Source organism: Choristoneura fumiferana, chromosome 23 (assembly GCF_025370935.1).
Source record: "Choristoneura fumiferana chromosome 23, NRCan_CFum_1, whole genome shotgun sequence".
Lineage (NCBI taxonomy): Eukaryota > Metazoa > Arthropoda > Insecta > Lepidoptera > Tortricidae > Choristoneura > Choristoneura fumiferana.
This window is the reverse complement of record NC_133494.1, coordinates 12,494,763-12,509,984: the sequence shown is the minus strand read 5'-3', so window position 1 is coordinate 12,509,984 and position 15,222 is coordinate 12,494,763. Positions and strand designations below refer to the sequence as shown.

Here is a 15,222-nt window from a genome sequence, read left to right as displayed (position 1 = left end):
TAATCGATATAAATAAGTAGGTATGTTATTGACACCTCTGCAGTATAAATTAGGGTACAAGTTATACCTTTAATTAATGATTTGGTAATTTTATTAGGTATATTCCTGTAATTATAATATTTTAGATAAAAATACCGAAAATCCAGTTAGACTTGTTTACATGATGTACTCGTAGATTGTGATTAGCTTTAATGAGTTCCTGATGTGATAATTAACCGTGTGTCATTAAAATTGTACTCAATACTTATTTTGTGGATAGGACTGAACTTAAACCTTAATGTGACACGATGTTTTTAGAAGTATCTTATTGTCGTGGCTTGGGCCTCCGTATTTTATTTTAATTAACCCCCGACGCAAAAAGAGGGGTGTTATAATAACAGATTGCCCTGCAAGCCAAGTCATACAAAGTAACCCTCGATCTTGAATCGTCGGTCCATAAATGTTAGTTTCACATTTAATGACCCAATAACAAGTACCTATAGTAGTGCAATGAACTCCTGATTAGATAATTAACCGTATATAACAGTGTGTTACCGGAAGTCAGGCTTTTTTAAAGGGAGGTTAAAGTAACATATTTCTGTAGCTTGGCTATGACATTAATTTAATTAATAAACTAAAATTCAGACCTTGTGAACTTTCTAACAAAATTATAATTGCCAGCAATGTACAGCAAAGTAAATTGACAAGTAAGTGTAAATGACAGGTGACAGATACTTTGAGTATTACGTATTTTACTTTGCTGTACATTGCTGGCAATTAACATTTTGTTAGATAGTAACTCATCTGCACTCCAACGAACGAGATAAGTCTATAGAATATTTTTACCCGACTGCAAGGAGAGGTATTGCAAAATTATCGGGTCATTAAGAAACATAAGAAAGAGTACAGATCATTACTTATTCGACATAAGCAATTAGTAGGTATATTATGATAATTATACCATTAATAAGTAATTTCCTAATTTGATTACTCGTATTTTCCTGTACGAGTAATTATCACATATTTAAGGCAAATTACCTAAAACCTAGTTAGACTTGTTTACACAAAATATAGACTTTGATTACCTTTATTGAGCTTCCGACAAGATAATTAACTTATGTCATTAAAAATTGTTTCTAGTACTTATTTTGTGGATAGGACCAAACTTAAGCCCAGGGTGGGCCTTAGCCATCTAGGCGCCCGGGGCGAGTCGTGCCTTTGACGCCCTTTTAAAAACGACAAAAGTCAAATTAATGCCAAGTCGTGTTTGTTAGATAGAGTAACTCCAACGAGATAAGTCTGTAAAATTGTTTAAAATTATCGGGTCATTAAGAGACATAAGAAAGCGGACAGATCATTACTTAATCGACATAAGTAATTAGTAGGTATATTATGATAATTATACCATTAATAAGTGATTTCCTAATTTGATTACTCGTATATTCCAGTAATTATCACATATTGAAGGAAAATAACCTAAAACCTAGTTGGACTTATTAACACATAATAACGTAGACTACGATTACCTTTAATGAGCTTCCGACAAGATAATTAACTTTATGTCATTAAAAATTGTTTCCTAGTACTTATTTTGTGGATATGACCGAACTTAAACCCATTGTCAAACTTAAAACCTAAAATTGCTAAAGAGGCTCCGAAGTTTTAACGTTTCGTGTGCTCTGCCTACCCCATTTGGGAATACAGGCATGATATTTGTGTGTTTTGTGTGTGTGTTTGTGTAGTGTACTCACAACTGGGACACGTAACATACAAAATATTAATGAACTAAAAGAATTTCTTTGCTCAACCGCGACCTTATGATAGCCACTTTTATGCAAGATGCGTGTTCATGCATTTCCTCCGCCTCCACACTATCAGATAACTTTTATTTATATTTCTCGTTGCTCCATAAAACTTTAAAACTTAGCTTGAGCGTAAAGCAGCGTCCACCAGAGATGTGCGGTTTTTCATTAACCAATAGAAACGCTTAATTTAACTCGCCTTGCTCCGTTCAGCTGTTTCCACCAGAGATGTGCTGTGCGAGGATGTGAAAATGAAGCGTTTCTATAAGTTTATGAAAAACACGTCCCTCGCAATACATCCTTCGCACATTATTGGTGGAAACCAATGATATTATATGTTACTATCGTATTTAGAAGCTCACTGGTGAAAACGCTGCTTTAATTAGGTTTAAAGTGGTCATCCAAAGGCTTTAGGTACCTAGTATAGCGGTGTAAACCGACGTGTCTAGGTTATTGGGATAAGCCAAGTTTTTAACGAGTCAGTATGAGTCATCGGATAGGTAGGTTAGTAAAATGGCACTTTTTTTTCTCATCTGTGACCGTATTTATCTTAAAACTGTTCTAAATAGACGGCCTTAATACACCAGTCACTGCTTTAATAGTCAACATTACTAAGATTACCTAAAAAGTACATTACGGAGATATTTTTTTATTAATTTATTTTTATTTTTGCACTCGCGGGTAATTGTAACACTCTTCAGCCAGTAGTATAAAACAACGCCGTTAGTTAGGTTAGATCATGGAAGCAGTGCGACCGTTTATAATTGTGTGCGTGAGTGCATACATCTTAGTTCGTAATTTGTTTGCAAGAAGGATTTCCAAACTGTAGGCCGTGGCACCTAGGGGGTTCCACGCTCTTTCTTTTATCACCCGCAGCATTTTAATATTGTAATGTTTAAGCCAATTATCGTGCTTAGGTCATTAAGAATTTTTCTAATACGGTTTTAATTGGAACATTGGAATAATATTTGGCAATTAGAATTGGCATAACAAAACTCGCTAGAACCTTTCTCTGCAGTCACTCCGTCACTTCAAGCCTTTTTTTCCTTTAAAGATCCTTTCAAACAATTATTTAGACAAAAGCTGCATCCGTGTTCTGCCCGCCCTACTACCTGCTAAAAAATATCTTTTCCGTTGTGAAACAAAACAAGTTGTCCTTGGAAATCTTTCCCAAACAATTGCAAGCTTGTTGAGCAGGTAATAAAGCTGCAGCGGCTGCCCGCCCAGAGCCACCCCCCCCCCCCCCAAGGCCATTGTTGAATTAGTTAAGTACTTTTTGGGCGGGGAAACAATTTGGGTTAAATAAAAGTAGTTGATTTTTAAGAAAATGGCACAGTCTACGACTCCACCTTGCGCGGGAAGTTCTCACTGGACCAACTACCCAGACCTTAGTGACTTATTTTGGGCTTGTCAGTCTACACTTCGTGACACATCACCTGTAAGTTATTTTTTTTATAACTTATTCGATTTAACATAGTGGCCGATACAGCCAAATTAATTGATTTTATTATAACTTTTTCATGAAGGTTCATCACCACAGAAACTTTGTTCATTCTAATTCAATTCTTTTCTGTTTTTTTTTTCAGTAGACTGTCCTTCAGTCTTTTTTACGAAGCTTTTGTTAGTAGTACCTAATTTAACGCTTTTTAACCCCCGACGCAAAAAGGGGTGTAAATTGTAATAAGTTTGACCGCTACATGTGTCTGTGTGTGTGTTTGTGTTTGTCGCGGTTTTTTTTATTTAAAAGCAAGTTTTCTAGCAATAGTTCTTAGACATGTTTTATAAACTTTGAAGTGACAAAGTCGGGGGTTTTCCAACCTTTTGGTGGTTAGCTTATTTATTACAAACACAAGTCTTGGTAGAATAATTAAGAATTACGGTTCAAATTCGAATTTAAAAATGTCTGCGTTCTACGCTTCTACGTAGGGCCTACCTACGCTAGCTGAGGTAGTTTGTAAGCTCTTAATAAGTAACTGCTGCCGCTATTACTGCAGACTGAGGTATTATAGTTATTACTACTTATTATACTTAGTAGAACATTTTTAACTAATTATTTTATTATTACAATTAGCAAAGTAGATCAAGGATTCCAGAAATGCTCAAGGTGCGAGAGAGCGCCATGAAAAGTCGGCTGGGACCCAGAGAAATTCTTATTCTTTTTCCCTTGGTTCTTCATTTGATAGACTTTGTAACTCGTGTGCATAATAAAGTTAGTTTCTCTGTCAAATTTGATTTTGCCTAAACCATTTTTATATTTTCTACGCGACTATTATGTTTAACAGAATCGAAATTAGTGCATTATGTATTTTTCGTATTAATTAAACCCGATGAAGAATAAGTACCTTTTATAAATTGACATGTCAATATGACAGTTCTTATAGGTTCATTTCCCCGTAGATACTATTACCATTCACTTCATTATACTTACGTTTTCAGCACTGTATTTTTTTGCATTGTACAAAATGTCATTCTTACCAAACTACGGTAACACCCGCAACACCACCCATCCCACGTATAGTCGAACAAATTGAATCATGATCATGTCATGACCCAGGGTGGAACCTTTGTGCTACTATGTCATGTTGACATTTCATACTTTTGTTAACGAAATCAAAGTGAAATTGATTATTAAAAGGTTCCTCCATCGGTCATGATTCAATTTGTTCGATTTGTTAAAATTGTTAATTTATTTTATTAATGAAATTAAACAATCACTTTTTTTTCCGCACTTACAATGTACACTTTATCAATGTGTCATCTCCACAATAAACAGGATCAAAGGAATTACACAAATTTTTTGGACAGGCAGTAATTGTAAACATGAAATTCGATTTTGTCCAATAAACAGATAAACATGTTGCTGGATTACGATGACCTGTTAGCAGCGCAAGCACTCCTCTATTTGAGATACGGCAGCGTGGAAAATGCCATTGTGCGGGTGCTTATGCCCTCGAAGTAAAGAAAGCCGTGGACGTGGACCTAGAACTACCCATGGAAGTAGAAGAGCCGATAGCGGGGCCATCGGGCATGTGCCACCAAAGTAAGTCTTCCTATATGTACACATTACCTTACCTACATGTTCTTAAACACCGTCTTTTTTATTTCCGTTAACTGCGGCAGACGGCTCAGTTCATTGATATTAATATCGAAAATGAAAATATCGATTGTATCACAATATCGAAAGTTGTTATACCTATGGTCAAAATGTCTAAGATTGAAATGTCGATTGATTAAATGATGAAAAATTGATCGGCTTGTGCCTTGTTGTGGTCACAGTTCTAACCTAACCTAACTAAATATTTTTGGTAATTCATGCTCAATAGGTTAGGTTAGCTTAGTATTGCGTCAAGGCGCCAAGCGCCTCAACTAAGCGGAATAGGAGCTCCGCGAAGCGACCGAAGCGAAGTCGACCCTGTCACGTGATAGTTCATACATAGGATATTCGATATTCTGTACTTCGATATTTTGGACTTCGATATTTATATCTTTCGATGTCACTTTTGTAAATAAATATATTTTCGATATATTGGACGTAGGTTGTCTAACCATTCGACAATATTAAGCTTTCGTCATATTAATTTTCGATATTTCGATGCATTCGATATTTTAATTTTCGATATTTTGAACATCGACATTTTACCCGTAGCTAGGTATTTTAACTTTCGATATTCAAATATGTAAGGTCTGTCTCGTTGTCTGTCTGTAATCAAATCTTGCAAGTTAAATTCGACCAACTTCCCGTACTTGGATTCACTTGAAATTTGGTATACTTATGTAAATGGCGTGACAATACAATAATCTGGCAGAGACATCCTAGTAGTCCGGCCAGGATCGTCTTCACAGGACGGAACTCTTCAACGGTAAATGGCATCGACTTGAAATTGGGTATGCTAAAGTAGTTTCGGAGACAATATAAGCACAGTCAAAAAAAAGTAAAATCTGCAATAAAGCTTGCCAAAAACTTATTTCTGAGAAAAACGACGCTGTTGACAGAACTCGCATAACAAAAATTGCTATGTGTATTGATTATGAACATGCCTATTTTAGGTTATCTCTGCGAAACGGTAGCAACGATGGAGACGGAAGAGCGAACAGAGGTGCTGGTCAATGGGGGCGTAAGTATACTACTTAACTACTAATATTAAAAACCAACCTGTTGTCAGCGACTCCCGTCCGCGTAAGAATGTTTTATCGCTATCCCGCGGAAACTACGCAACTTCCCGGGATAAAAACTAACCTATGGCCTTCCCCGGGACTCAAAATGTCTGTATACCGAATTAAGATTGGTTTTTGAAGTATTTTTGTATTTAAGTATTTCAATAATATTAACTTATTAACCTTAGCTTCTAATCTTAAATTAAAAAAAAGATTTTTTGAGTTAAGGAGTCTAAAATTTGTTTGTACAATGTGATCACAATTTAATAATTCTAACATTGCTAAATGCATTATGTAAGCGACACCCGTTGGAACCCTGTCGCAGGGGGCCGCGCAACTTACTCTCATAACCACTCACGTGCTTTGAGCAACTACGGTTGCCAAATATATTTTAGTAAAATGCTTCTGGCAACTGTGGTTGCCAGACATACACTGTGTCGCTATTGCAGCGCAAGACAGCAATTCATGGCCGTTTTTTTTTCACGCGAGCAACTGAGTGGATAAAGACTTATTTTTTGATAAGGGCAAATGCTGAAATTGTTTAGACGTGATAAGATAACAAACAAATAAATAGACTTACAAACTTTCGCATTTATAATATAGGTGGGATGCAAAAGTTTGCGAGTATTTCAGTGTGTGGGTGTTTATGTTTGTTACTCTTTCGCGTTAAAACGGCTGGACGGATTTGGATAAAATTAAGTACCTAAGTAGATACTTAGTTGAATTTCTAGAATAACACAGAGGCGATTTTTATAAAAAAGAACTACTTATGTCAGAAAAGTTTTCACTTGGCACCATTTTTGATGTTCAGTTTGTCTTCTTGCAAATTAGTTTGCTTTACAAATAACGTGTGTGAAGATAAATCCTGTATGTAACTGTACATAATGACGGATTAAAAACTTTTGTTTTAATGCATTTATTATGCGAAAGTCACAAACTACCTTAATTTTGAAACTTCTAATTTAGTGTTTCGGTTTTAATAACATGTTTTTTGCAGGTGCCGATTGGTAGCGGGAAAACTATAGTACCTATTGATAAATTTTGTAACCTCCGATTAAAAGACTTCAAATTCGCGACGCGGTCGCTTCTGGGCGCACTGTTTCCAAAAAGGTTGGTTTTTTCATCTCTAAGTAGACATGTAGTGAATGTTTTGCCATCTTATTTTGTCGGATATATTAAATTTGTTATATATATATATTTATTTATTTTTATTTGGCCCAAGCCCTCTCATTCTGAGGGGAGGCCTGTGCCCTGCAGTGGGACGTATATAGGCTGGGATGATTAAAATTAAAAAATTAAAATTAAATTAAAAAATGTTTATTGCCAAAAAATTTAAAATATAAATAAAAGAATCAAATACCGTAGTTTGCTAAAGGTTTGAATGGGTACCAGTAGCTTTCTGGGCTCGTTAGCTAGCGTGATTTTCAGAGGCCCTGTGGCTATGATGATGATGATGATGATATATTTATTTATTATCCTGCTTTCTCAACTAGCTTACCGAAGTTTACTGAAGCTACTTAATCTGTCATCTCCCAGGATAACAGGATCAAAGGAATTCGGGCACAAATTTGTGCCTCTGGGAGAGGACAGGTTAATTGAAACAGCAAGATAAATACGGACATATCCGACAAATACTGCAGGGCTACTACGAAACTCGAAACTCGAAGTTCGTGTCGTTTTTTTTTTTATTTGACTAGATGGCAAACGAGCAAGGGGTCTCCTGATGGTAAGAGATCACCACCGCCCATAAACATCTGTAACACGAAGGGTATTGCAGATGCGTTGCCAACCTAGAGGCCTAAGATGAAATACCTCAAGTGCCAGTAATTTGTCGTGCGGTCCCTCTGACACTTATACTATTTAATACGAGAGCGATAGGGACGGTACGACACGAACTTCGAGTTTCGAGTTTCGTAGCAGCCCTGCTGTATCTCAGTGACCACGGCTGCGCTGGCTGAGCCCATTTTTAGCTCCCGACACTTCTACTTTCTACTGTTTTGTGTCTGACAGATAATACTCAAATGAGTAACTTACTGTTGTAGCGTTACGATTTTCGGTTAGTAAGTGTATTTTTTATTTTATTTATTACTATTCCTAGAATAAAAAAAAAACTTTTTTTTTCAGCGTGCTGGCGACCAGTTCTTTAACGGGCAAGCGATCGCCGGCTTTTACCCACTTGCCCCCAAAACAACGGTTAAATCCGGTAATAATCAACGATATTGTGACAGAAATTTCAAAAAGGTACCCTGGCGTCACGGTAGATCGGATAAGGTTAGTAATATATTTGAAGGTCACATATAGGTATTTGAAGGTCCCTAGCCTAAGTAAGGAATAGATAATTTAATTTTTCCTTTCCAGTGAAAATTTTATGATTATTATAGACTACTAACCTGTTACCCGTGACTCCGTTCGCGTAGAACTCGTTAACCGTTCTCCCGCGGAAACTATGCAATTTTCTGGGATGAAAACTATCCCATGTCCGATTTCATCTAAATTGGTATAGACGTTTAGACGTTATGAGGTAACAAACAAACAAACAGACTTACAAACTTTCGCATCCAACTTCCGACTATAATAATATTATAAATGCGTAAGTTTGTAAGTCTGTTTGTTTGTTACTTCTTTGCATCAACAAACGTAAACGTTGCGTAAACCGCTGAACCGATTTAGATGAAATTTAGTATATAGATAATTTGCGTCCCGGGGAAGGACATAGGATGATTTTTATCCCGGAAAATTGCAAAGTTCATTCAATTCAAACTGAATTCTACGCGGACGGAGTCGCGGGTAACGGCTAGTTTATGATGTTAGTGTTATTTATTAACATATTATGTATGACACTCAGTAGACTAGACCCCTCCCCTCCTTCCCCTCCTCTTCTCCTTTTCAAGTTTTTTTTTTATTAGTGCAGCTAATGCTGGCTGCGACAGGGTTCTACAGTGTCATGCACATATTGCAAATATTGATCTGAGACACCATAATTATTCATTCATCAGCCGGAAGACGTCCACTGCTCAACAAAGGCCTCTCTCCCTTTAGATCTCCAAAATGAACGACAGCACGCCACTTGCATCCACCGGACGATGTCGTCATTCCACCTAGTGGGAGGCTGCCAACGCTTCGTCTTACGGTTCTTGGTCGCCACTCGAGAACTTTTCTCCCCCAACGGTTATCTGTTCTTCGAGCGATGTGGCCCGCCCATTGCCACTTCAACTTACATATTTTTAAAGCTATGTAGTTACAGTCCACTATGACTACTAAAAAATGTTATTTCTATTACAGCAAAATTATAACAACGAAATGCGCCGACGAGGCTAAAACAGTCAAAAAGAAGAAGGAAGGCGCCTCGTCCAAGGTGCGTGAACGGAGCGGATCTTCGGAGGAAGAAGAAGAAGAGATTTAAACTTCAGGTAGTTTTAATTGTACATTACATGGATATTTTTTATGCAACATTTTCTAAGGTTCTAGGTCTTAGGTAATATACCTACTGATCAACCAAGTGCTAAAATTGCAATAAAATTTGTGGACGAGGAGGATTCGTTTGCACCATTTTTGACTGAATTTATAAGATTGAGTGATACCCGAAAATATAAAATCGTTTTAATTTTTTATTCACAATTTTTCGGTCATTCTCATTCGGTTCATTTTCGGTTTTCAATATTAAATTTGTATTTATCATATTGGTTAACAGTAACCTTAGTAAGAGTTAAATTGTTGCATAGGATTTTATTAATACCATGTATTATTATATTTATTATAGAGTTCCGCTTCATCAGCCGAAGTCTCTGTGGGTTGTCGCTGGCTGCCCAGTCCTGGCTCTATACTACGAAGTGAAAAATTCGAACTTCGCATCTTGCCATTCCGCTTACGCTTATATTATTTAATACGAGAGTGAGAGGGACGGTACGATACGATCTTCGATTTTCGAATTTCGTAGTAGCCCTTCAGCTGCTAATGTAGCATATGCGAATATAAGGTAAGAATGAAAATTTAAAAACTCACGCAAATTAGGCATCTGTACTACGACGCCCTATCGCTGGGGTTGCCATAACTTCTGGGAATCAATACGGGACAATTTCTCTTTCGATGCCCAAAACTCGTAAATAACATATGCAATGCCGATACATAGAGATACGCTTTCCAACTATACCATAAGTAGTGAGGGACAAACAATTTGCTTCCTAACTGGTATCTACCATCTCTTCTCAACCATAGTGTAGCTAATCATTATTTTATTAGAAATTTAGTTCACAATTAAAAATCTTTAGACATCAAATTACTACTTAGTAGTAAGCCGCGCGAGCCGGTCCATTTTGTCGAAATACGGCACAAAAACGGTACATGTAGTAATACGGGACGGGCTAATCAATTACGGTGACAGTCCCGTATATACGGGACGGATGGCAACCCTACCTATCGCCTTATTTGCTTGTCAATGATCAATCCTGGACAAATAGAAACATCCCCAGTTCTTTTCTGTCTATCTTGGGTGTTTGCTTTACGTCGCTAAGATAGATACCTACATATTGAAAGATATACATTTTTTTTATCTTTAATTAATTTAAAGAAAGTTAAACGGAAATGCTATTTTCCCATACCATTCCTTTTTGTTTCTGCATTTGATGAAAGTTTAACAATTTCCTAAATATTATTGGCATGGGAAGTGTTGTTAATGTCTTGTTAAAGAATAATAACGAAAACAAGTCAATAACTTAAATTGATTATTTTCAGACACAGTCGGCACTCGGCAAGAAGCTTGTTCACCCGGACCACGCTGCCAACATTAGTTTTAAGTTAACTTTAGGTTGGGCCTTGTACATAAGTGATTTTTTATTATTAATTAATCTGAAATTGCTTTTTTAATTTAATTTTGTTTAATTTTTTATCAATTTCGTCATTTTTTAAAGTTTATTTTTATGTATTATTTGGGACAATATGAATTATGACGTAATTTTGTATAGAAAAATTGAAATAAGCACTTGCATTTATAATGATCAAAATATTTAATATCAATTTAATAGAATTTGTGATTTCATTTATAAGCATTTTATATTTTATTGGCTTCATGACATGATTTACCTAATACTATAGGTACCTACTTAGTAAAATTAAAAAGAAGAATTAAAAATATTTTATACTGAATTATGTTTTATTTTTTTATGTAAAGATTATATCAAAGCATTATTAAACTGGGTGGGGCTGTGAAGCGTTTTACCCCGCAGTTCCCCCCCCCCGTGTTACGAAAATTATTCCACTTCCGTATGTATAAGTAAACTAAAGCATTAAACGATTTTCCGAAAAGATGTACTTAAGCACATTCATAAAAAAAATAAACCGCTGAAAAAACTGAAAAGCAATAAATAATAAACCTTTTTTGGTTAACTTTAATCTAGGTAGGTACCTACCAGTTTGAGTTTGAGTTTGCTTCAGCCCAGCCCAGCCCAGCGCAGCGGCCCAGTGTATAAATAAACAACGATATTTAGTTGTTCTGTGTCATGAATAGTTCATGAAGTGTATATTTTCAAGCAAATAATAATCCTTGTACTGTTGTTCTAATAATTGTTTTGATATATGTAATGAATAGTCGATGAAGTGAAATTACTTTGAGTGATACTGTGTGTATGTTGCTTAAATTTTGCCGTGACTTTAAAGCGAGTTCGAGTTCCAATAGTAGTGGGCAACTTGTTAGGTAGAGGGTAGATCGGTTACGTCAGATTTATTTTTCTGACTGACAGTTATACCAGCATACCCGCAATTCTCCAGTCGTCTCGTGATCATGGCGTTTGCAACTGTCCCGAAAGATCGAGCTTCTCTAAATCTTCGAAATCAAGGTACGTGGAACAAAACCCGAATTTAAGTCATACAATTAGAAATGACCACGATAGTCTAAAACATTAAACATACATACATTATACACCCTTTATTAAATATGAATCCAATAACTGTAATCACCTGCACAAACCTGCGAAGCAATTCAATGGTGCGTGTGAAGTTCCCAATCCGCACTGGGCCCGCGTGGGAAGTATTTCCCAAGCCCTCTTGTTCTGAGAGAAGGCCTGTGCCCAGCAGTGGGACGTATATAGGCTGGGATGATGTTGATGATGAACTGTAATCACGGTTAAGAAGCCCTAGCAAATTGAGAATTTTTATGATTCTTGGTAAGTAGGAAGTAGTGTGATCCCACTATCCCATTAATATCATAAATACAGAAGTTTAGAAGTCTGTTTATTTGTTTCTTTATTTGTTACCTCTTCACGTCTAAGCCATAAACGAATTCTACGCGGATGGAGTCACGGGCAACAGCTAGTCTTAAATACATAAGAACAGTGTCTTTCAACATGTGAGTCACGACCCCCTGGAGGGTCGCGAAGCCTCTTTAGCGCGGTCGCCGAGCCCCTATTAGTTGCTGGGAAAACTATTTCAGTAAAAAAAACAACGTTTTTAAAAAAATTCAGAAAATATTACCTAACTCATATATTTGCCACAAAATAAAATGCATGAAAAAAAACGGGTAGGGGTAGCGAAATATTTCTTCACACAAAAGGGGTCGTGTCATGAAAAAGGTTGAAAAACACTGCATAAGAAAATACAATAAAATACAAAAGACGTGCCTAAATTTTCAACTTTGAACATGGTAAAATGGATACGGTAAAACTAGGATATACTTAAATTGCCAGTCCCCATTCGAGACCACATATCGCTACGCTCTACGCTCGTAGCGCTCGCAGCTACGAAGCCGCGGTAGCAGCGTTTTACCCAACGATTTGAAACGTCAAAGCCGTCAATCGCATGGTCTTATTTTGTAATGTCATAACCGCCAAACGCGCGCACTCGAAATTACACCTTAATTTTCGTTACATAAGTTTGCATATAACGAAAATTGAAATGTTCTTAAGTATATGCGTTTTTGATTTGCCTTAGTAGACGCACGCACTTGTAACTTGGCGATGGGCTTTTTGCGACTTGGATTTACCTACAAATCTAGTGCATCTAGGGTATTCTAAATCGATGGTTTTTCCGGTTTGTAGGGAAAACTGCCCATGAGCAGAGAACTCGACTGTCGGGTTCTTGGCACTGCATGTATACAATGCCCATTAGAGATAAGGACATTTGTCGACGCAGTTTCGAATGACTAGTTTGCTAATAAACTATTTTAGATGTACCCTAATGTACCGATATATTGCAGGAGGATCAATCAACAATTTTTAGTGTAGCTGCAATGGTAGCCATGGTAACGTCTCCTGGGTCTATTCTTAAAAGTATGATTTTATGGGTTTAAATCCACTATAAGTTAGGATTTGTGGTAGTTTGAAGGCAATTCCTCGATAGCTCATCTCTTAAGCTTGCTTTTAGTACACATTGCACTTTAATTGTTCCTACCTACTAACACCACTTGTTATTATTATCTTCATTGTAACTAACCTCTAACTAAGAAATAAATGGCTTATTATTTTTGAAGGATTGGTTTCTCTCAGCTTTAGGCTGGTATTAACTACATTTACGGGTTATCCACCAGGTAAATGTAGCAAGAGTTGTAGAATAAATATTTTTTAAGAAGATTGCGGAGGGCTAATTTTCAGGGTCTAGTTGCATGAACTTTCTCACTATTCTGCATGTATGGCGGCTTTGTGTAAAATTGTGTAAACATGTGATTTTATGCCTAATAATTTTAAAATTAGCTTAAGCTATGGTGTAGGTGGTTTGGGATGACGCCTGTTGTGGATAGGACTATTGGAACTACGTACACTTTCTCCTGTCTCCATAGTGTAGCAACTTCGTGTTTTAGGTCTGCATATTTTGTTATTTTTTTGTGATGGTCTTCTGCAAATCCCTCTCCTTTCCAGCACTATTTCACAAAACTGCTTTTTTGTTTTTTTTTGTTTTGATTTCTTTCTTTAATTTAATTTTTCTTTTTAGCCCGCGTTAGGGTGTATACTTGGCAAGTGAGTGCATAATAATAATAGTTGTAAAATTAATTATATATATATATCTACGTACCTAATACATTTATTTTTATGTTTTTAAAGTCACACAATAAATTAGTTTTATAGTTTACAAAATATCTATTTATTTATGTAGTCTTATGTAGTTAATGGTGTGTAGTATGTCTTTATAACGGCCCGAGGGTTGTCGACGGTGCTGGCTGAAAATCAGCGCTAGGGTGTTTTTAACGCTTCAGCATTATGCTGAGCCAGTGTCCGATTCACAACCGCAATGACACATACCTTTGTGTTGTTTTTTGTACCTAATAATTTTGTTGTCTTGTGTTGTGAATAAATGTATTTTCTTTCTTTCTTTCTTTCAAATTGTGTGTGTTAGGGATTGAGATGTCTATGAGGTATGTAGTTTTGTTTATTTTATCTATTAATGTGATGTCAGGTCTATTATACTGGATAGTACGAACTATGAGTATGGCGCGGTCGTACTATAATTTGTGTGTTGTGTTCTCAAGTACTACCTGTGGTGTGTATTTGTAGTACTTACGGGGTGTGTGTGTTTTGTATAAGTTTATGTTTGTGTGAAATTTATTATTATTGCAAACATTTTTCTACGCAAGTGTAACTGATATCGTCTCCTGGGTTACGGGGAAAGAATAACTATACTTACTAAAAGGTTGATGGGCCCAGGAATACTTGCGAGAGGTATTTCTATATTTTTGGACGTCCGTCTGTGTAATTTTAAACGTAAGATGACACTGTATTGTGTACATTTTGGTTAACAGCAGGGCTGTTGTTAAGAGAAGTTTCCCTGCCGGCCGCGCGGCCGCGTTAGGTATTCGTTTGGGATATTGCTGTCTTCATCGCTCGTGACATAAGCGCTCGGAGCCGCCCCCCCCCCATGCCTTCCGCAACGACGTCCGTAATTTATATCGAGATAAGCAGCTGTAGGCTTTTCAAGATTTGGGCGGTTGATTTTTGGGTTTCGTTGTTCTCATATTATACGAAAAGTATAGCACAGAAATCGATGATATTTTACAATCAAGATATTCATTATATTTTCTGCCGGTGGTTTTTAGATTTTGGTAAAAAATGCTTTATTAGTCTGTAATTCTCGTGCAATTTTTTTTTCGACACTATAGCTCCTGTAATTCTGATATTTCACATTAAATGAAAATCTGAATAGCACAGTTAATTACGTCTATACTTACAAAATTTAATCTATTTCTGTTGCCTAGTTTTCAAATGAGACCGGGACTACGTTTGTATGCAGAATGGAACGAAGTGACTTCTCTTAAGCACTGGAGACTCATTAGATACCTACAGATTTCTACGGATTCTGTGGATTT

General features: G+C 36.5%; 1 protein-coding gene and 1 long non-coding RNA gene across 2 annotated transcripts in view; one reads left to right on the top strand and one right to left on the bottom strand.

The window, feature by feature from the left end:
• The window catches only part of LOC141440887 (uncharacterized), a 198,576-nt gene that overhangs the window by 14,785 nt on the left and 168,569 nt on the right, over positions 1-15,222 (bottom strand). The gene's annotated exons all lie outside the window — the stretch shown is intronic.
• On the top strand, positions 3,019-10,799 carry LOC141440886 (protein insensitive-like; the record flags this gene model as incomplete). The annotated part of the gene is given in 8 exon segments (XM_074105472.1): positions 3,019-3,219; positions 4,630-4,821; positions 5,829-5,896; positions 6,934-7,046; positions 8,061-8,207; positions 9,219-9,346; positions 9,697-9,912; positions 10,668-10,799. Coding segments are annotated over 5 exon segments (498 nt in total). The 3' UTR covers positions 9,340-9,346; positions 9,697-9,912; positions 10,668-10,799.